Raw genomic sequence first — 21349 nt, forward strand, 5'->3', positions numbered from 1 at the left:
GTAAAATGCATTAAATCACCATCAAAATCAGTTTTCCATGTGATTCAAGTACTGGACAGCAAAGGAAAAGACTCTAGAAATTGTAATTTACTGAACTAAGCTAGTATTGAGATGCTTAGTGTGACCAAACTCAAAAATATACCAAATAAGAGATGACAGCACGGTGAATAGCTGGACAACAAATTGGATCAATGAATGACTTAAGGGTTTTAAGCAACCAAGCTATGCATATTGCATTTCATTACTTATTCTGGTTTGCTACACCTTAAGACACATTCAAAAAGATTAAACAATGTTGTACCAAGCTTTAGAATCAAAGAAATCAATGAAAACAATTTTTGAAACTCAAATGCCAAATCAAAATTGTTGTATCAGATTTTCAAACAGCAACAAAACCAGATTTGATGTTTGGAACTTTAGCTTGTATTACCAAGGCTGGATCAAGTCTTCATTGCCTTAATTGGTATATATACAGCTTATTTAGCTCTCCAAACTCAAGAAAACAACCAACGTAAACCAGCAGAACCGAAAACTAAAGATAACAGAATTAAAAACTGCATCAGAATTTTGAGCACATGACTTGACAAACTAGAATGAAATAAAGTTGGAAGAGGTATAAGCAATGAAGTTTCACCGATTAAAATGAAAGATAAACATGTTCACACACTGGAAACACGAAATTAGCACTGTAAACACTGAATTAAGCACAAAACATAATTAAAAGAACACCAAAACAGAGATCTGAAAGGCACATGACAGGAATTAAAAATAAAAAACAGAATTGAATTAAGAGATGGAGAAAATGACTTAGCTATGGGAGCATGGACAACCACAACTCTGATACCACTTGATGGAAGCTGGCCAAGGTCTGGAATCAAGGTGAAACAACTCCAAACAACAAGCAAGCGTCAGACAGAGTGTTGCAGCGGACAATGATGTTGATGCAGTGGATATGGATGAATGCAATGGTGTTTCTGTTTAGTGAAATGGAAGGAGTGTGTGTGTTATCCCCTCAGCTCATAAGGTTTTCCCACTATGGAAGGAAGCTAGAGGAAAGGGTAGAGAAAGTGAAGAGAATTGGTGACTCAAGAGCAAAGGAAGCTGGAAATTCATTTTCTTGTAGTATAACACTCAAGCTCTAAAGTGATTTCATACAAAGGGGAGGCCCTCTTATTTATAGGTGAAGATGGGCCTCTTTTCTGAAATCAAATCCCTCCTAATTTCAAATGGAATGCCTAGAAGAAGCGCCAAATCTCTCCAACAAGTCCCATGTCGTGCTCCAGGTCAGCTACTCACGTGGGGAAGCATGCTTTCATCCAACGTTGGGCCATTTTNGGGTTTTGGCTGGGCGCATATGGCTTTGGTATTTCCGTGAACAATTCCCATTCCTCTTGGGCTCCACCACCTCCTTTTATTGGTCCTACTTCTTGGATGGCTCAATCAAAGTCTCCAAGCTTTATTTAGGCCCTACAAAACAAAGTAAACATGTTTTAGTTAATCCTTCTAAGACTTAGAGAAAGAAAGTCAAGAAAGTTTTAGAAAGTCNTTNTTNAACTTCCCTTTCTTAGTCTTAGCTTGAGTTGCTACTTCTTTGAATGGAATGCCCTAAATGGGTTTCCATCAACATAAGAAGCAAAAATCAGAAGCACACAGATGGAGAAGAATGCTTGACAAAGAAAACCTAAATGGATTTGATAATGAGGAGCGAAAGAATAACATTTTCCAAATTCAACTTTTTCCAATTTTACCCTCATCCACTGCTGTGCATTTTTTTTTTTCAAAAGACTGAGCTGGACCGTGTCATATGAATGTAGATTACATGTGGACCGTGTCATATGAATGTAGATTACATGTAGGCGTGTCATTGTATTACTGTTTTGCAACCACATTATGCCAATATCATCTGATTAACTTCGAGATTGTCGTTAAAGCAATACTAACTCATGTTTAAAAAAAAAACACTCATAACTATCTTGAATCTAACAATCATGACTATCTTGAATCTAACAATCATGACTTGATCTTAAAGTAGATTTTAAATAAAGATTCATAACAAAAACATGAAAAACTTCCAGAAATGGCTAATTAACATCACAGGCTCCTTAAGAAAGCATGCAAGCTTTAAAGAAGCCTGATTTGTTTTATTTATTTTTTACTATATTGTACTTGGCCATAGGTGCATTCTACAGTTTGTGTAAAATGATATGAACCCCACGCTCAGGCTGCAGAGTAATAATAAAGGAGGGGGCATGAGTATAAGAGGGAGAAAACTCGAGGGAGAAACGCTGCAGGATCATTGACACTGCTACTTTTGCTTCTAACAAACCAAAGTTTTGTCCTATGCAGAGACGAGGACCCCATCCAAATGGCAAGTATGAAAGCTTCCCTTTTGTTGCTTTTGAAACACCTTCTGAGAATCTTTCTGGATTGAACTCTCCTGCATCATCTCCCCAATACTCCTTTTCCTGATGTATTATTGACACAGGCACTACAAGCTCCACTCCTGCAGGAATTGTCAGCTCTCCAAGTTTTGTATCTTTACGAAGATACCGAGCGATCATAACCGCAGGTGAATATAATCTCAGACTCTCCTGTAGAATCATTGACACCTATTCGATACAATAGATAGTAAAAGATGTTATCTCTTAAAATAGAATAAAAATATATCTCTTAATCGTTTAACATAAAACCGTGTTGAATAGGTTTTAAATTAATGATGTAATATTATCGTGTGTGGTTATAAAATAGCTTACAACTTTAAGCTGTCCAAGCCTTTCATAATCTGGTTTTTCAATACCAAAGACCTGAAAAACCTCTTTCCTGGCCTTTGCTTGCCAATCAGGATGCTTGCTTAATAATAACAGAGTCCAGACTAGTAACTCTGCATTTGCTTCCTGTCCTGCTAAGTAGAATAGCTTCACTTCTTCAACTACTTCTCTTAAACTCATTCCTCCACCAGTATTTTTTTCAGATTCTTTGTAATTTGATTCTAAGAGTATGCCTAACAAGTCATTGTTTGTGGGCTCCCCTGTTTTCATTGCTTTCAATCTTCGGTTGATGATTTTCATAAGTGATGCTCTTATTTCGTTGTCAATTGCTTTCATCCTCCTATTGGTATGTGTTGGCAGAAACCTATCACATGCAAAAAACAAAATTACACTCATTTGAACCTTTCCTACCTTATTTTTTAGAAGATTGTTATAAAAAATTGTTATCATGTGAAATTCCATGAACGTGTCACAGAGTTGGTAAATGTAGTATTACCTGTAACCTGGGATGAAAGCAAACTTAAAAAGCGTCATTGTAAGTTGAAGCATTTCCCTTTGAAGTTCGAATACTCTTTTTCCTTCTTGGTAGCTGCTTCCAAAGCCTGCACGAGTAAGGACGTCGCTTGACACGTTTTGAACGAATGGCCATAAATCTAACTCACTCGACCCATTGGACGAAGATAACACACTCTCCAATTGCGAGATCAACAAATCGCAACTCTCGCAAAATATCGGTATTAAAACCTGTATCAATTTTTCACCAATCATAAACACAACCTTAACCTTCACATAATAAAGTGAACATAAACCAGAAACTAACCTTCAATCTCTCTACATTGAATGCCGGACTCACTATCTTTCTGTGTTTAGCCCACTTGTCACCGTCATAATTTGCAAATCCTGAAGCCAGGAGCTTGAAAAGTGGACTTGTGTCGGGCTTTTGAAAGTCATAAACTTTTGTAGCCATTTCTTTGATTTTTTCTGGATCCAATACGAATAGTCTTGGTCGTGGTCCAAGCCACATAAATGAATTCTTACCTGTAGAGTTGATCAGTTTAGCTTCCATTTTCGAGAGTAATAAGATTGTCGGATAAAAAAAACAGAAAAGAGTGATACGAGAATGGACCGTATTTAGCGATGGTGTGAACGACATAAGGCAATACACGAGGAGCAATGTCATTAGAATGAGGATCCATGGGTTTGGATTTGACTTCCTTGACCATTTTAACCATATCTCTGATATCTCCGATTAAGGGACGGTAGGAATTGCCTTGGATACCTTGCTCCTTCAGACGCCTCTCTATTCTCTTAGGTCTCAGCCACACCCAGTTGAGAGCATTCCAGAACCACCATATCAGCACCGTCGCAATCAAAGTAACGATGACGTCACATGTTGATGGGTTCAAATTAAGAGATGATATTGCTAAAGCTCCCATAGTCACCATTTCTGTAGTACTGAGTTTGTGTGTGGCAAGCTCAGAGATAATATAATGGAAAACAGTCAAGTCTTCGAGAAATAAAAACGTAAAAATTGTCCCACGTGGAACTTTGCATGTTATTATAATATAATATAATTATTGAGAAGAGGTCTCACATCGAATTGTGGTACTAAACATACTTTTCCATTATTTATATATCATATAAGGGTTCAACGATCATATAAAACTTTCTATTTTTTTTTTATGAAAGAAGAAAATAAAAAATAAAATAAGAGTTTATCAAAATAAATGTCAAAAATTTAAATGTGTCATACCATTATTCATATCATTTATTGAGGATGGTCACCGATTGTTCATTACAACTATTTTAGTAAATTTTACTCATAGATTTTAAAACATCCTTAAGACTATAAGTAAGGTGTTTCACACATGTAAATTCACTCATAGATTTGTAATGAAACGCTACTATATTATTCAACTATTTTTACCTTATCTCATTACACGTGATTTTCTCTTGTCACCTTCTTTGATAATTGACTTCTCAAGAGTCATCAAACATCACCATAACTTCACTTTAAACACCAAACCTAGATCTATTCTTACCTATTCCTCTGATGCTTTCACCTATCTTCGATTACCATAACTTTTCTTCATGTTTTGAATGATTTATTATTTTTGAAATTAAATTCACGTATAAATATTTTAAAAAATTATTTTAACTTTTGTCTATATATATATATATATATATATTAAAGCCTCTATTTTTATTTACAATAAACACTTATGTGGCCCCTTAATCACAATATTAACCAACAAAAAAAACTCACTAAAAACATTTTTAATATATATATATATATATATATATATATATATATATATATATATTTTGCATGTCAATGATATTTTTGAGATTGTGTTTTTATTTTTAGAAGCAAAATATTGTCCAGAAACATTATAAGAAAGTATTCTAACTCATCAGTAAAAACTCTACAATATTAATTAAATATAACAAAAGACAAGTTAAAGGAGCACGACACAAATAAATAAATCAAAAAGAAGTATTGAGCACTACCTATTTTGACCTTAACCTTACTCATGGTATAATTATATGAAGTCAAAAGTTTAAGTAACAAAAAGGAATACTAAAAAATATAGTATTAATATGCATAATTTAAGTAAACTATATCAGTTAAAATTGGTGGGTTTTCACATGTTTATGTTAGAGAGTGGAAAGTTTATGAAAAGAGGTGATAATAGTTGAAATACCATTATTTTTATATTTAGTTTTGATATTAAAAACACTCTTTATGACTTAGAAATTAGTTTGAAATCATGTTTTTGCTTAAGTTGTGAGAATAAGAGAGTTGAAGGTGGTATTATTGGTTTTCCTTGTTTTAACAGGAATTAAGATGAATTGGATGAAGAAGTTGAAGTAACAAGGAGTTGGAGTCAAGAAAAGTTGGAAAAGTAACATATAAAAGAACCGCAAGCAGCACTGAGCATCATTCTGGGACGCTGAGCGCCAATTTCCACATTCTCACGCCTGGGCGCCACTGCTGAGCGCCAAAGCTTCCTGTCTCACGCCTGAGCGCCACTACTAAGTGTCATTTTAAGTGTCGCGCCTACCTCTGAGCGTCATTTTTAGTGCTGAGTGCTGACAACGTGGGCCTGGGCCAGTTTCTGCTATTTTCTATAAACTATATAAAGGTTTGGAGGACCATAGAGGGTATCTTTTAACACAAAGAGGCGCAGAAACACTATTTTCACCCCTAGGAGGCCGATTTTGAATGTGGAAGCTCCGATCTTCAACTTTTAGGGTTCTATCTTTCATTATTTTCCATATTTTCATCTAGTTTCACCATGTCTATGGTAAACTAAACTTCCATTGTTGTTGGGAAAATGATGTAATCCTTTGAAACTCTCATGTATTGAATTGATTTATATTATATATGCTTTCTTTCATTAATTGTTAGGGTTTTTCTTCTACACTCTATGCATGGATTGTTTAACTCATTCAATCGCATGATCATTGATTTTGTCTATATGGACACGTACGGGAAAATCTAGAACTAGGGAAATTCTCCCAAAGTTAGTATTGCCTAGACATAGGAATATGAGGGTTGGTTGCATATACACTTTTGTGATTCAGAATGAATTATTAAGGATGCTAGGAATTGTATGAACTCGTAATTAAGGATAGGCTTATCCATTACAAGAAATAATGGAATTAAATACGGAACATTATAGACGGAATTAAATTTGTATATAAATTAAGTTTTATATACGAAAATTATATATGGATAATAGAAAAGGGGTTATATACGGTTATTATATATTAGGATTTTTATATGCGGAAAAATCCGTATATAAAGTTGGCGCGTGGTGGCGGGAAAATTACCCACGGATATATCCGTATATAACCTGTATTATTCGTATGTAGTTTGAACCAAGTTGTTAACTGCGGATATGGGGTTGCAATTAATGCTTTTTACCTAATACCCAGACGCTTAGACATCGCGTAGTCAAAAGGCGACGTATATGGCCTGAATGGAAGGCGGGAAGACAAAAAATCTTCAACTCGAGGGACATAGACGTCGGGTCGCAGGGGCACCAACGTCTATGTGCCTGCAAGTAATTATGTTCATCATTATAGACGTTGGCGCCCCATGACAATTGTCGTCAACATCCTTGACAGGAAATCAAACGTCAATCGTTTCAGCTTTCTAGATGTCAGCTCCCCTATACATCGACGTCTAATGGTATTCAAAAGGTCAGATAAAATGTTAACTTGGACGTCATATTAGTGAGATAACTGACGTCTATGTCAATATAGACGTCGGTGTCTTGAGCAAACAACGCCCAATTTCATTTTAAATGCAACTGCAAACTCTTCGCGACATTCAGTTTCTGATATCGTCTTCCTCTTCTCCATTTTCTCGTGCGGCCTCTTCCTTTTCTCGCTTGCGACACCTCTTCTTTTTCTCTCTACCTCTTCTTCTTTTTCTCTCTTGCGGCATCCCAAGTGCGTGGTTTTTTTTTTTATGCTTACCGTTTAAACTTTGTTTAGTCTTTCATCGATTATCTTCTGGTTCAACTGATTAAAATTTTGTTTTCTTTGTGTTGTGTTTTAGTGCAGTTTTTTTCCTTTCTTGGGGTAACGTAGTAACACATTCTCCCTCTACTAGTTGCCTCCCAGAAAAAAACGGTGTCTATTGAATTTCTTTTTATCATTTCAACCTAAAAACGACCCTGGTCGTTGCCCAATTATCGTTTCACCGTGATTTTTTCTTCTTGCGGATGAAAATGGAACTAAGCAAGAACCCAGGTTCGGTTTTGGGTTGAAAAGATCCATAAGAAATTCAAAAGATGCAAGGTTTTTTTTTTGGGGGGAAACTAGCAAAAGGAGATTGTGCTACTAGGCTATCCAAAGATGGGAACAAAACTGCACTAAAACACAACCACTGTATTAGACGATGGTTAATGTACACACCGACGTCTATAGCACCTCTTAGATGTCAGTCAGTGTCATTTTCGAAATCTTTAGTGCCTCTTTGATGTCGGTTATTGCTAAGACCAACGTCTATATAATGTCTTTAAACGTCCATTTTTTCCCTACACCGATGTTTAGTGACGTCGGACCTGTCAGTGACTGACGTCACGATAGACATCAGTTATACTATTTTTCTAACGTCGCATTGACGTCACCAGAAATGACATCGGTTCATGTGTAGACGTTAAAAGCCCAAAATAATAGTTAATTAGCATTTTTACAGTTGTGATATAAGGGATAAATGATCATAAAATTGAAAAGTTTTGTATTTTTTCTATAAAAGAAAAAAATAAAAATAAATAAAAATAGTGTTAAATGAATGTGAAATATTTAAATATTTAAATAATCTTTATTAATAATTAATAACAATAATTGTATTCTCACATTGAGGATGATCAGTGATTGCTATTGCACCTATTTTAATAAATTTTACGGAAACAAGTTACACGACTTTAATAAAAAAAAAGTCAAATATATTATGATTTTACAAAAGATTGTTAAAAAAATTCAAATTTTATAATTTGTTATAAATTTTATTACAATAAGTTATTTAATTTGATCTTATATTTATTTTTATATATCATGATAGAAATGACTTTTATCTTTGTCTTCAAGAAAGTTAAGTTAAGATTTTTAGAACTTTATTTCTACAATTTTAGAATATCTTTAAGACTATAAATAAGGTGTTTCATCTATGTAAATTCACTTAAAAATTTGTAATGGAATATTAAATTATTGGACTATTATTGACTTATCTCATTCTTAGAGTATTACATGTAGCTAGCCACTTTCTTTGAGAATTGACCTCTTATGAATCATCAAACATCACCATAGCTTCACTTTATCCTTACCTATTCCTCTGTTGCTTTCACCCATCTTTGATCACCATAGCTTTTCTTCAAATTTGGAGTTTAGAGTTTGTCTTTATTCCCAATGGAACATTGAAAGATTTATTATTTTTGAAATTAAATTTACTAATAAATTTTTTAATTCAAATAAGTTAAATTATTTTAACTTTTGTGATTTTCATTTTCTTATCAATAAGAATATATATATATATATATATATATATATATATATATATATATATTAAAGCCTCTACTTTTATTAATAAACACTTATGTGGCCCCTATAATCACAATACTTAACCAACAAAAAAAAAAAAACTCACTAAAAACATGCTGCAACATATAAAACTGAAACATATCTCCTTAAATGGCCCCTTAATTACACTATGAACATTACTAATCTGCTACAAAATTGATCATTGTATCTAAATTCTTTATTATTTTGGAAATGGAACATGTGCAACACAAAAGGTAGCCAAGGCAGGTTTTAAGATAAAAGATAAAAGAGATTGTTCCATCATCATTATTAACGTTGAGCCTCTGTATATGAAGTACTTCAGGAATAGGTTGAATGCTATTCATTTTCTTCGACCGTTTAATATATGGAATTTGTTTCTTTAAATTTTGGTTGCATGACTAGAAGGCCAAACATCTGCAATTGAATTTAATAACACAAGATTACATAAAATAGAGAAAAAATCCTACCTTTGTATTCACAATTGTAATGCTATAATACTACTACAATATCGTTATGAATAGTTAATATATTAGTCATTATAAATTACCATCTAAAGCCATCCCTTTGGCCACCAAGCAGCAAGCAAAAGAACATATTGAAAAAAAAGAAGATATAGAAAATGAATGTTTGTATCTCAACAGCATCGTGGTTGCACTTTCCACCGGATGGTTTAACAACATGAGTAGGTACTCTAGCATTGGGATGTGATCAAGACCATGATTTTCAACCTCCTTGTCCCAACAACATTGTTGATGCCTCTAAGGCTGTCTGGAAAGCCTTAGGTGTGCCTCACAGTCAGTGGGGTGGACTGCAAATTACATGGGTTGATGCTTAAACTAATACATGCCTTTTGTGTTTTTCTGTTTTGTGTCATAGAAATATAGTTATATTCATTGTAATATATATATATATATATATATATATATATATATATATATATATATATATATATATATATATAAAGCATATTCAAAATATTTTATCCATTGATTACATCTTCATGTAAAATTAAAGTATTTTTTATTGCATCAATAATAACTAAATATGACAATGATCAGTAATGTTCACAAAATCAAATGATGTAGACTCATCATGAAATATGTCGTATGAAAATGACGTGAAATTGACTTGTATATGTCTATTTTTAACTGATTCTTACTTTATCTCAATGATATCAATATAATAACCTTAATATATATAGTGTAATTTTTTAATAATAAATCATATATTTATAAAACAAAATATTTTCAAAAGACAATGTATAGAACAAACACACAAAAGTGACAAACCTCACTTAAGCCAAATATTCCTCAAAATGTAAAACAGCCTTATGAGCAATATGTTCATGAAAAACCTTGGGTATAAGAGCCTTAGTAAGAGGATCTGCTATCATAAAGTTTGTCCCTTAAAGTTCCACTCTATACCCTTTCTTTAATAATCAAGAACTTAATGTCAATGTGTTTTGACTTGCTTGAGCTCCTATTACTATTAGAATACAATGTAGTTGATTTGTTGTTACAGTATAACTTAAGTTGTCTTTCAATTCCTTCCACAATGCGCAATCTTGTGACAAAAAGTCAGTCATATTCCTTGATTTGATTTCTCATAGCATGCTACAAATTCTATAACCATAGTGGATGAAGCCTAAGGGTATGCTTGGCACTAGGCTAAGAAATCGCACCATAGCATGAAAATGTAACCTGAGTGGATCTTAAACTATATTGGCATCTTGCATTTCCTGAGTTCTCTAATTTCCTTTTAGGCATTGATTAAGACTTAATTTGTCTCCCTTAGCAACTGGAGAATCCTTTATTTACAATCCTTCATGTTGAAACCTTTAAGTATGTCATCAACATTCAAGACAAGAATATACTTGCTCCCACTTAATTTATAACACACACAATCATCAAGAACATTCATCTTGAAACCAAATGAGAGAATCACTTGATGAAATTTTTGGTATCATTGATGAGATGTCCATTTTATCCTAAAAATGGATTTTGTTAGTTTACAAACCATATTTTTGGGTTTCCTAATACAAAGTTTTATGGTTACACCATATAAATTTTCTCGTCAATGTTGCCATTAAGAAACGTAATCTTGATATCCATTTGATGAAGCTTTGAATCAATGTGCAACAAGAGTCATGATTGTTCTAAAATAGTCTTTCGATGAAACTAGATATAAAGTCTCTTTAAAAACACAATCCCTTTCTTTACAGTATAGCCCTTCACTACAAGATAAACCTTATACCTCTCCACATTAGCTTTATGATCCCTATTGGTCTTAAATATTCATTTACTACCAATGGGTTTCATACCTTCTAGTCATGGGACAAGTTCTTAAACCTTATTATTTTGCATAGACTTATACTCTTCATGAAGCACAGGTTTCTAAGGATCTTGAGTTTTTTCTTGTAGAGTTTGTGGACTTGCTAGATTTTCTAAACTTACTTCATCATAAGCAATTATATGAATCGATTCTGGAATTTTCACCATTCTTCCTTTAAGACATTCTCTAACCTTATTCTTCCCCAAACTCAATATCCTTAAAGAATGTGGTTGTTCCAGTATCAAAAAAAATATCTTTAATTTGGAATCATAGAATTTATAGCTTTTAATGTTTTTATATAGGTATGTGTACTTTTAACGCATTCAACATATATAACAAGGTTTATGAAGTGAATTTTACACTTAGTACCATGTAATTTTTTATTTAAGGATACAATATGAGAAGTTATCATATCAAGCATATATATATATATATATATATATATATATATATATATTATCATTAGCTAAAAGTGAATTGGTTCCAATAACATTTGAATTTAAAGACAATATAAATTTATTATTTCCAAACAAACACAATTAACATATCCAAACAAAAAAAAAAATCAAATTCCACCTAAACAACGATATAACTAAAGTATCTTTCAAATCCAAATAAAAAGTCTTTTAAAAAATGACTTTAAAACCCACTTTCTAACATGGTATCAGAGCTATGGTTAGAGCCTATCCTAGCAAGTTCTAAGTGGGCATTTCTCTTTCTATTCCACCCGTTGTCGGGCCAGTATTAGACCACCCAATTTCTACTATCATGCACGAGATGTCTATACCTCGGCGTGAAGGGGGTGTGTTGGAAGTCCCACATCGACTAGAGATAAGGTCAAATTATAATATATAAGTGAGGTGCAAACCTCACCTTACAAGCCGGTTTTGTGGGGTTGAGTTAGGCCTAGAACCCACTTCTAACATGGTATCAGAGCTATGGTTATAGCCTATCCTAGCGATATTTATTGGGCACATTGTTCCACCCGTTATTTGGGCCGTTATCGGACCACCCATTAATATCTAGTCTCACGCTCGAGATGTATATACCTCGGCGTGAGGGGGGTGTGTTGGAAGTCCCACATCGACTAGAGATAAGGCCAATTTATAATATATAAGTGGGGTGCAGACCTCACCTTACAAGCCGGTTTTATGGGGTTGAGTTAGGCCTAAAACCCACTTCTAACAGAATATTTATGCCCACATTTTAGATTTAATTTCAAAATTTTAGTGGAATAATTGTGCTTAAATGATTGATTTGAATAAGATTTGTGATAATTAGCTTTATCGAGTTTATGAATTAAAGAGGCTTAAAATGTGATTTTTAGTTGCATAAATTATTTTGAATAGTCTAATGTTTGTTGATGCAGCTAGAATTAAAGTTTGAATTTCAATTTTGAAAAGGGCTAAAGTGTAAAGAAAGGAAATTTTTGGACTTTCCCGCAATATTGGAAAATTAAGAAGGGTGTAAATGGAATTTAGGAGACATTTCAGTTGATATTTTAAAGATAATTAATTAAATCTTGAAATATCAACAAAAAATATCTTGTAAATATTTTTATAATTATCTAAATCTTTTAATTATTTGGAAAAGATCTTATCAACAGAATATTCAAAGTCCACGCTCAATCAAACCCTATATAAAGAGATCTAGGGGAGGCAGAAATGAGAACTCATTCATTCTCTTGGACCCTTCCACTGGAAGTCATCATCCACCACTTCTTTCACTTTTATTTTACCATGTATTTTACTCCACTCATGGAGGGCTAGCTTCTAAAGCTATTGCACTGTAATTTCATTATGGATTATGAAGTTAAGTTGAAATCATGAATTTTTCTTCTTTTGATTATTGATTTGAGTTATTCTTCTTCTTTGTCTTTAACAACAGCGTATCAAAAAGGTAGTACACAATAATAATCTAAAATATCCTATAAATTTCATCTCTATCAATTTGTCATTTTCAACATAAATCCATCTTTCAGAATCAATTGGTTTCTGATAACTTAGACAACCCTTTCATTGCACATCAAGCTTAATGTTTTGAACAATCCTTCTTTATGTGTCAAAATTTATTACAAAAGAAGCACATATCAAACTTTTTTTTTTTGTAGTGGACCTTTAATAGTTTCATTCTTAGGATTCTCAATTTTCTTCGTTTTGTCATTCGAGATACTGGCTAAGTAAGCATTTTCAGTCTTTTCTTGCTTTAGTCTCTCATCTTCTTGTACACAATATAAAATGATCTCATTATGAGACCATTTCTCTTTTTGACAATTATATGAAACCTTAAACTATCTAAATTGTAAAGGAAGAGAGATTAAAACTAAGTGTACAAGTAATTCTTTCAATAACTCAAGTTTCGATGCCTTCAATTTTGAAGCAATATTCAATATCTCCATGATGTACTCTTTCACATTTACTTTGCCTTAATACTTAATGGAATCAAGCTTTGAAGAAAAGCATTTATTTCTGCCTTATCACTTTTCGCAAGACGCTTTTTAGTCTCAAAAGGGAAATCTTTATCACTTGTAATTTCTTTAGATAAAGCACCTCTAAAAACCTTTGGAATGCCACACTTAGTGATAATCAAACTCATGCAATTTGAAGATCTCATTTTTTATAATATCTTCTCTCGTCAGAGCTACTTGAGTCCCTAAAATAAGAAGGTTTGTAAATCCAACACCACAACAATGCTCAGCTTAACCTATAGAATAAAGCACTCGATGTACACGTGTTCAACCACAACCACAAGCACAACAGCAACAACATAGTTGTCTCCGCTGCAACACTACCAACAGACTAGAAAAACAAATATCCACAGGTTCATCCATATTTGACACTACAACCTTTCACATCTCACCAGACCCAAGAAGCATCACTGCGACACAAAAGCAGAATCACCATCGCACCAGCTTGCAAGGCACACTAGGTTCCCGGTTATATCTCTCTAGAACACGAGAGAAAACCACCGTTGCACAAGCCACCACACAGCACACTAAAGCACATAAAATTATAAAACTATAAAATAACATCTTGCAACGTCTAAACAAAGATACAATAGATAATAAAATAACATGTTGCAACCTCCGAACAAAGATATAAGAGTGTTTTACTCTATACCTCTAACATCTCACTCTACACCTCCAAAAAATCATATTTTAGTACTTATTAAAATATAAATTACATTAAATAATATTTGAATTTTAAATTAAATTAAATTAATATTAAAGTTGTGCATAATGTTTTTAATAAAAAAGAGAAAAAAATGTAAAGATATTTATTAAAGTTAAGCGAAATTTTTAAAAGGTTGAAAATGCATAATGAAATGTTAAAAAATCAAAAAATGGAATTTTTGGAAATAGAGATAAGATGTTCGAAATGTAGGGTGAAACACCCAAGATATAATAGATAAAAACTACATCAACCACATGACTCGATTAACATAAAATTTTAATAACAAAAACTGTTGAAAATATAAATTTATTAAGCACTACAAAAACTCAATTGAAAATATAAAATTTATTAAGTATTCAATTGTCAAGAAAAATTTATTAAAGATTCAATTAGAAATAAAAGTTTTTAAATTTATTAGGAACTTAAACCCTTATTATTTTATATTTTCAACTATTTTTTTTATTTTTATGTGCCTTTTTCAGTTTCTACTAATTTTTGTCAAATGTAACTACAAAAATAATAATAATAATAATAATAATAATAATAATAATAATAATAAATAATAATTTAATGACAAGCAATAGAAGAGATGATAAAGCATTAATAATTAATTAATAACAATAATCATTGCAATAATATGACAGTAACTGATTAGAAATTGGACCACATGAAAAATCACATAAAAATTAACTAATTTATTATTATAAGTTTCATAAAAATAAACAAAATGAACTATATATATGTATAAAAGAAACGTACAAACTTATCTTAAAATTTTTGAGAAAAAAAAATCTGCTTAATATTCTCCTGTTATTTCCTACACACTTTGGAGTTAACTCACTTTTGTGTTCCTTTAGATTCACCGGTAAAAAATATAGAAAAAAAGTTTCAGTTGATTGCAATACTTACAAAATTATGTACACTGATCTTTTAGGTAAAACAAATTGAACCCAAAAATCATTTAGTTGCAGATATTTGACTTGACAGATTATTGAACAGAGACACGAGCCATTTAAGCATGCATAGAACAAAAGTTCAAAACGCTGATTAACATGAAAAGTACATTGGAGTTTACCACACACCAAGTATACATTTGCATGAACAAAACTAAGTGAGATCGCTCCAATGATTTTACAACCACTGCCAAAAATGAATGCCATATTGAAAACACTGGCAGCAGCAGCAAATAAGTTCTGAATGAACACACAAGATTGTCCATTTACAGCATGCTATCGGTGAGAGCAGGTAACCTGCGGAAGAAGTTAACCGGCGCCGGCGGCACCTTGCTCCGGAGCATGGGATGCCTCATAAGGTAAAATCCGGTGAGAAGAATAGGCAGCTGGAAGGGTGTCACATACAACACAATAGCAGACACAAAGCAGAATACCATGAACATGGTGGTGGCACGAGGATCACGCCAGTTCACAAGAGCTTGGATCCTCTCACCTTGAGTAGCTAAATCTCCAACAACACTCTGAATCCTCCCAGCCACGCTTCTCAAACGATCATACCGCCACCGAATGACGTCGGCCCCCTTGGAGGAGGGAAAGGTGTCAAATTCCTCATCAAGCTCATCTGGGCTCACAGCTTCTGCATAAGAGAGTCTGGTGTTCATGTGAGGAGGGCACCTAGGACGGAACCTCCAATTCCACATGCCTATAACAAACATGTATAGAAACACTGTTGGCAGAAGAAGTTCGGGGAAACACACAAGCATCAGAAAAAGAACATGCACCAGAACTGTTGTTATAGGATGCTTCCATGTGGAAACCTCCCCCAACCATCGCACAACCGAGAGAACTCCAGAAAACACTGTCATCAACCGGTAGAAGTTGGCCTTGCTGCGCCTCATACTCCAAAGATGAGAATCTGTGTCAGACATGTATTCAACTACCTCCTTTCTAAGAGGTGGCTCTGCCCTACTCAGTCGTGCAGCAACAACATTGACTGCTTGGTGTCGCAGCTTTTCCTGCTCCATGATGTTAAGGGGCCTTTTGTAGTGCATTTTTGGCAAGTGAGGCTTGAAATATAGCTGCATCAAGTCAACCATTGAGAAACAGGAGAATCTAATGGCCAAGTGCAACTCACCCATCTTCTTGACACCTGAAGGATGTAGCACTAGTAGCGGATATACATTTGTGTAAACACGGCCAGCTTCCAGGGTTGAGATCCGAATCCGGACTTTACCGACAATAAGATCTTTGTTACCATCTGGGTTACTGAGTTGTCCATTATCAAACACCCCCACAGTGAGAACTGTAGCTGGATCATAAACCTCCCAAGTGTACTGCTCATTGTATTTAGGACTTAGACTGTCACTGATGGTTCTAGTACGAACCCATTTATGCCCATATTTTGCCACACAGTATGTATCTGTCGTTCCCCTTCCATCCCTGGTTTTCATTGGATGAAGTCCATGAACACTTAAAATGCCAATTTCTAATACACCAATTGGCTTCTTCCAGAGCTGCTTTGATGTGGCTCTGAGATCACTACTATAATAAGTTGACCCATCAAAAACATGGTAACCACCATCAAGACAGACACTGAGGTGAATTCTACTAAAGAATTTATCTTTCTCCTTTTTCTCATGTTCCCCGTCCATGGCAGATGACATTGATTCTTCAAGGTGATACCACCTGGAATGGATACCTCTATCATCAGCCCTCTTGTCAGCTTGGCTTAAAGGAATAGCAACAACTCCGATAGTCTCATCCTTGTCGGGACCAACCCGATTTTCAACTGATACAATCAGATGTTCATCAAAGGGTTCAGCAGCAACAAACATCAGCTCTTGATCCCAGCGTAGAGCCATGCTCCTTGATTGAACTGGTTTTGTCCTCAAAATCTGGTTACCAATCTGGAGCTTAACATAGGCATCATGGATTTGGGAGTTCTCCGATGCATGTAAGTCCTGTGCCTCGATCACTTTAACCCGTAAATACCACAATCTCGGTGAATGGTACACCTTTGATCGCATATGAGCATATGCAGACGAAGAGAGCTCACTGGGAGTGAGAGCATCAGAATGCCAGGCATCAGGAAAAGCTTCATCAGCTTGTGTACCAAACCATACAGCTAGCATCAACTCCCCCTTCTTCTTGTCCTTACCCTTGTCAAGCCTATACCATTCAGGAGCCAATGGACTATTCGGTGGAACACGGGTAGGAACATCATGCAGATCAAACCTCACAGAGCCGACAACTCCATCTAGTAACATATTCTTGTCTTTGACTACAACTTCAAGCGAAGTTGACTGCTGATTCTCCCTAGCAAAGGCAAACACCTGATTCCATTCAGGATCTTGAGTTTTCTCATAGTGCTTTGTCACTCCTTTGAAATTTCCAACCTTTACCTCCACGTATGGATCAAGGCCACCAGTCACACCTTTTGAAGGAAGGTCGCGAGCTTTTACAACTCGAACAAATAGGTATTGCATTGGCTCAACAAGGTCATAGGAGCTGGCTGGCCCATATCCTCGTTTAACTCGCCCACCAACTACTTGACCTCCTCCAAGATAAGGGCTTGTCTCTTTGAGTGCATAATCCATTGGAGAGGACAAACCTGGATATGCATGGAAAACTCTAGGAGGAGGCAGTGCAGATTTAGTCTCATGCTTCCCATGGTCTACTACACCAGCCTTTGCAGATTCTGAAGAAGAAGATTTATGCTGCTTTTCTTCATTTGAATTTGGAAGGTTGTGAAATGTGTGCCTTGTGTCATTCTTCTTACGTGAAAAAACATTCAGGATTGAATTTGTGAATGAGACTGGTGAATGATCTGGGGTTGAGCGTTGGACTGCGTCTGCAGAGGGTTCAACCTCATGAAGAGGGTGTGAGGATTTTACTGAGGGGTCATCAGTGACAAATACCTTCAAACCAAGCTCCCCTTTTATGCGGGAAAACACGTTTTTCTTTTCCAGAGGGTAGTGAAGAACAACAGCATCAGAATATGGGACAAATGAGGGTCCAGTGAGGTGGACCTTACCAAGGAAGAGTTTGGAATTATTGCTCTTGCTATAGTGATACACAAAGGCATCAAGAGTGAGAGTCTGCAATTTGTTAGGATCAGTAACATTGAAATAAAATTTCTCATTCCAAACAGGACTCAGATCTTTCTCTTTAGTCGAAGTCCGAAATTTCTGACCATCAAATTGAAGTTCGACATAAGTACTACATGATCCCTGCCCATCTTTGGGCATGAGGTCATGAGCACCCACAACTTCCACACCTAGCTTCAGATTGCTCATTGCCAATAACTAATTAGATTCCAGAAAAACTTGAGATGTTTCACCTGAAAAGGAAGGAAGAAACAAGGTTCATGCTTGTTACTGTTAAAGATATAGATTTCAATATAATTATGTGATCTAAGTAACTTGGTCATGTCTTCTGTATTATCATCGTCAATAGATAAAGAAATAGCAACATCATTGTTTTCGTAAGGATACATGGCACTATATGGTTTGCTTTTGATGTATAACTAGTTACCCTGACAGTGGATGAAAATCCAGAGCTTAAATAATGAAAGTTTAGCTTCAAATTCATAGACAAAAGAGAAGCGTATCATCCATCAAAGTTTTCATATTATTCATCAATGTTCAAAGATGCATTCTATCATACATCTAAGCTTCAAAATCTTACTCTCTAGGCAGACAAATTCTCAGAAGTCCTAACAGAGAAAGCAAGACAGCATCTGTAAAGTGTGGACCTAACTGGCTACAACATTACCATATTGGCCAAGCTCCACTTTATTTGAAAACCTTTGAGTTCATATCATAAAATTCAAAGTCAATAATGTGGAAATTCCCAAGAGATAAACATTACTTAAACAAAAACATTCTCTTTGATTGAATTATCAAAGAAAGGCAAGAAACTTTATGTGGCATTTTATTTATTTAATAATAAAAATTGACCTAGGATGTCAAATATAAATGAAATACTGCTAATAGATACACTTTTTGTGTGTGCGTGTGTAAAGGAAAGCAACAGGATTTATTATTTTATTTTATATGCATGGTTTATAAATTATTACTCAGTTGGTTTCTGTCATAAATAAGACAAGGTATGACATGATTCACCCCGCTGATATGAAAAAAAATGGAAAATAAAAAAAAAAAAACAGAAAAATGAAAAAAAAATGTAAAAAAAGATGGATATCAAATCATTATCAAAAACAAGTTATTCTTAAAACTCAAGCAAGAAAAAGAAAATTTCTAAAAGTTTCAACTACCACACCCACAATATCTTCTGCCACATAATGAAGCTAAGACTATAATCAAAACAAGGATTAAATTCTTTTTATTCCAACTTCCAAGTATAAAAATGTATTTCCAAGATTGCAAAAGAATAGAACACAGCAACATCATAGAACAAGAAAAAAGGTATGACTCCTTATACACAGTACATGAGATCGTGTGACAGGAACCTTCTGAAGAAAATGAAAATCTCAAATGAAAAAGAAAAAAAAAATCCATTGATCCGTGAATCATGAAACCGCGAGTGTTTATGTATACCCATTCAGGTTCTTATTATCAAAATTCAGGCTTTCAGCTGAAAAGCAACCATAAGACCTAATCATTTATCAAATATTTACAAAATTAAGACCGAAAAAACAGATTTTTTTGACAGAAGAAAAGCTGATCTTCTGAGGAAGATTACCCAAATTTCCAATTAAAATAGAATTTTTCCAGGTAAGAAAAAAAAGCACAAAAAGAGACCCGGATTTTCTGCTACAGGCTGGCCAAAATCCCAATACCAGAAGATTTCAACCCAAAACAAATAAAAGAAAACTTTAGAGTCCAAAGCAGTGAACTTAAAAATTAATAATAAAACCCCAAAAAACCTTTTAAAAATAAACCCCTTCCCTACAAAATCGAACAAAAAAACATTCCACAGATACTCACAGAAAAACAAACACATAGAAATAAAACCGAAAACAAAACAAACACATGACAAAGAAGAGGAAGAAACACACCTGAAATTTCGAGCTTTGAGACTTCCCTGTAAGACCCAGAAGAGAAAAACTCAAAAAGAAGTGAGATTGAGGTGGCAACAGAGGAGTTACAATAGAAAGGGAGGGAAACTATAAAGGAAAAGAAAATGGGGTTTCTGAGAAGGTTAAGAGAGAGAAAAGGGTCAAGTCTCAAGTGGCACACATAAATTGACGTTTTTCAAGGTTGGTTTCGGATTGTTCAGTAGTTATAGGAGTGTTATTGTTGTGAACTGTGCCGTGGCGTGGGGTGTCTGTCCAAGAACTCAAAACACGGTTTTGATACCGTGCTGTTGGGTTGGGTGAGTTTAGCTTTGGCCCCACTTTCCACTCACCCCTCATCAATGGCTGCAATTCCAAACACTCTCTTTCTCTCTCTTCCTTTCACTGTCACAAGTTTATGTAAGTGTTCATGCTTTAGTTGTCATTTTCCTCTTCAAACATACTCTAAAAAAATTTTATTTAGTTTTGTTGTATTTGTGATCTCTATCATTTTAAAAACTATGTTAATGTTTTCTGTAAGAGTTGTCTGTGATGTCTTCAAAACAATAAAATAATTCTTTTCAAGGATGTAAACCATCATTTACTTGAGGAAAATTAATTGTTTTTTAATAAAATTTCATATTTAATGGAAAAGAGAAAATATATATAGATTCTTCAATAAAGATTAGGCACCAATAAAGTCTATTGATGGTTTAAATTGAAAATTCAGTAAAAAGATACTGAATAGTCAATTAATAATCACAAGTGATATGGATAGTGAATTAATTAATCATATCAATTTCACTAGATTATCCAATTATAATTAGCAAGGTTTTTCATCTTATTGGATATGAAAATTTACATTTTCTAGGTAAATATGTCTCATCCTTGTATTTTTTTTTGTGTCGTGTTTCTCTCATTATTTAAGTTTATTCATTTTGTTGTAAGTTATAAGTATAAATTATCTATGGATTTTTTTAATAATTAATTTATATTAGAGAGTTGAATTTTAATTTAATTGTGCAAACTAAG

The 21349-nt window shown here is 34.0% G+C and overlaps 2 protein-coding genes across 2 annotated transcripts; both read right to left on the reverse strand.

Annotated features, from left to right (window-relative positions):
• Positions 1-1888: 1888 nt before the first annotated feature.
• LOC106774377 (cytochrome P450 72A15-like) lies at positions 1889-4238 on the reverse strand. Its single transcript, XM_014661358.2, has 5 exons — positions 3895-4238; positions 3589-3806; positions 3265-3512; positions 2754-3132; positions 1889-2609 (listed from the first exon to the last, which is right to left on the reverse strand). Exons 1-5 carry the CDS (start codon positions 4211-4213, stop codon positions 2184-2186), a joined length of 1590 nt encoding a protein of 529 aa, XP_014516844.1. The 5' UTR covers positions 4214-4238; the 3' UTR covers positions 1889-2183.
• Positions 4239-15335: 11097 nt separating this feature from the next.
• On the reverse strand, positions 15336-20728 carry LOC106774100 (FT-interacting protein 1). The gene is made up of 2 exons (XM_014660940.2): positions 20321-20728; positions 15336-18640 (listed from the first exon to the last, which is right to left on the reverse strand). Exon 2 carries the CDS (start codon positions 18594-18596, stop codon positions 15567-15569), a length of 3030 nt encoding a protein of 1009 aa, XP_014516426.1. The 5' UTR covers positions 18597-18640; positions 20321-20728; the 3' UTR covers positions 15336-15566.
• Positions 20729-21349: the final 621 nt, after the last annotated feature.

The sequence above is a fragment of the Vigna radiata genome, chromosome 9 (assembly GCF_000741045.1).
Source record: "Vigna radiata var. radiata cultivar VC1973A chromosome 9, Vradiata_ver6, whole genome shotgun sequence".
Lineage (NCBI taxonomy): Eukaryota > Viridiplantae > Streptophyta > Magnoliopsida > Fabales > Fabaceae > Vigna > Vigna radiata.

Excerpts from the sequence above, each read along its gene's own strand:
- LOC106774377 (XM_014661358.2), bottom strand. The coding sequence starts at position 4,213 with ATGGTGACTATGGGAGCTTTAGCAATATCATCTCTTAATTTGAACCCA. Across the intron at positions 3,513-3,588 it reads TCAATGTAGAGAGATTGAAG|GTTTTAATACCGATATTTTG; the intron begins GTTAGTTTCTGG and ends AAATTGATACAG. Across the intron at positions 2,610-2,753 it reads GGCTTGGACAGCTTAAAGTT|GTGTCAATGATTCTACAGGA; the intron begins GTAAGCTATTTT and ends TGTATCGAATAG.
- LOC106774100 (XM_014660940.2), bottom strand. The coding sequence starts at position 18,596 with ATGAGCAATCTGAAGCTAGGTGTGGAAGTTGTGGGTGCTCATGACCTC.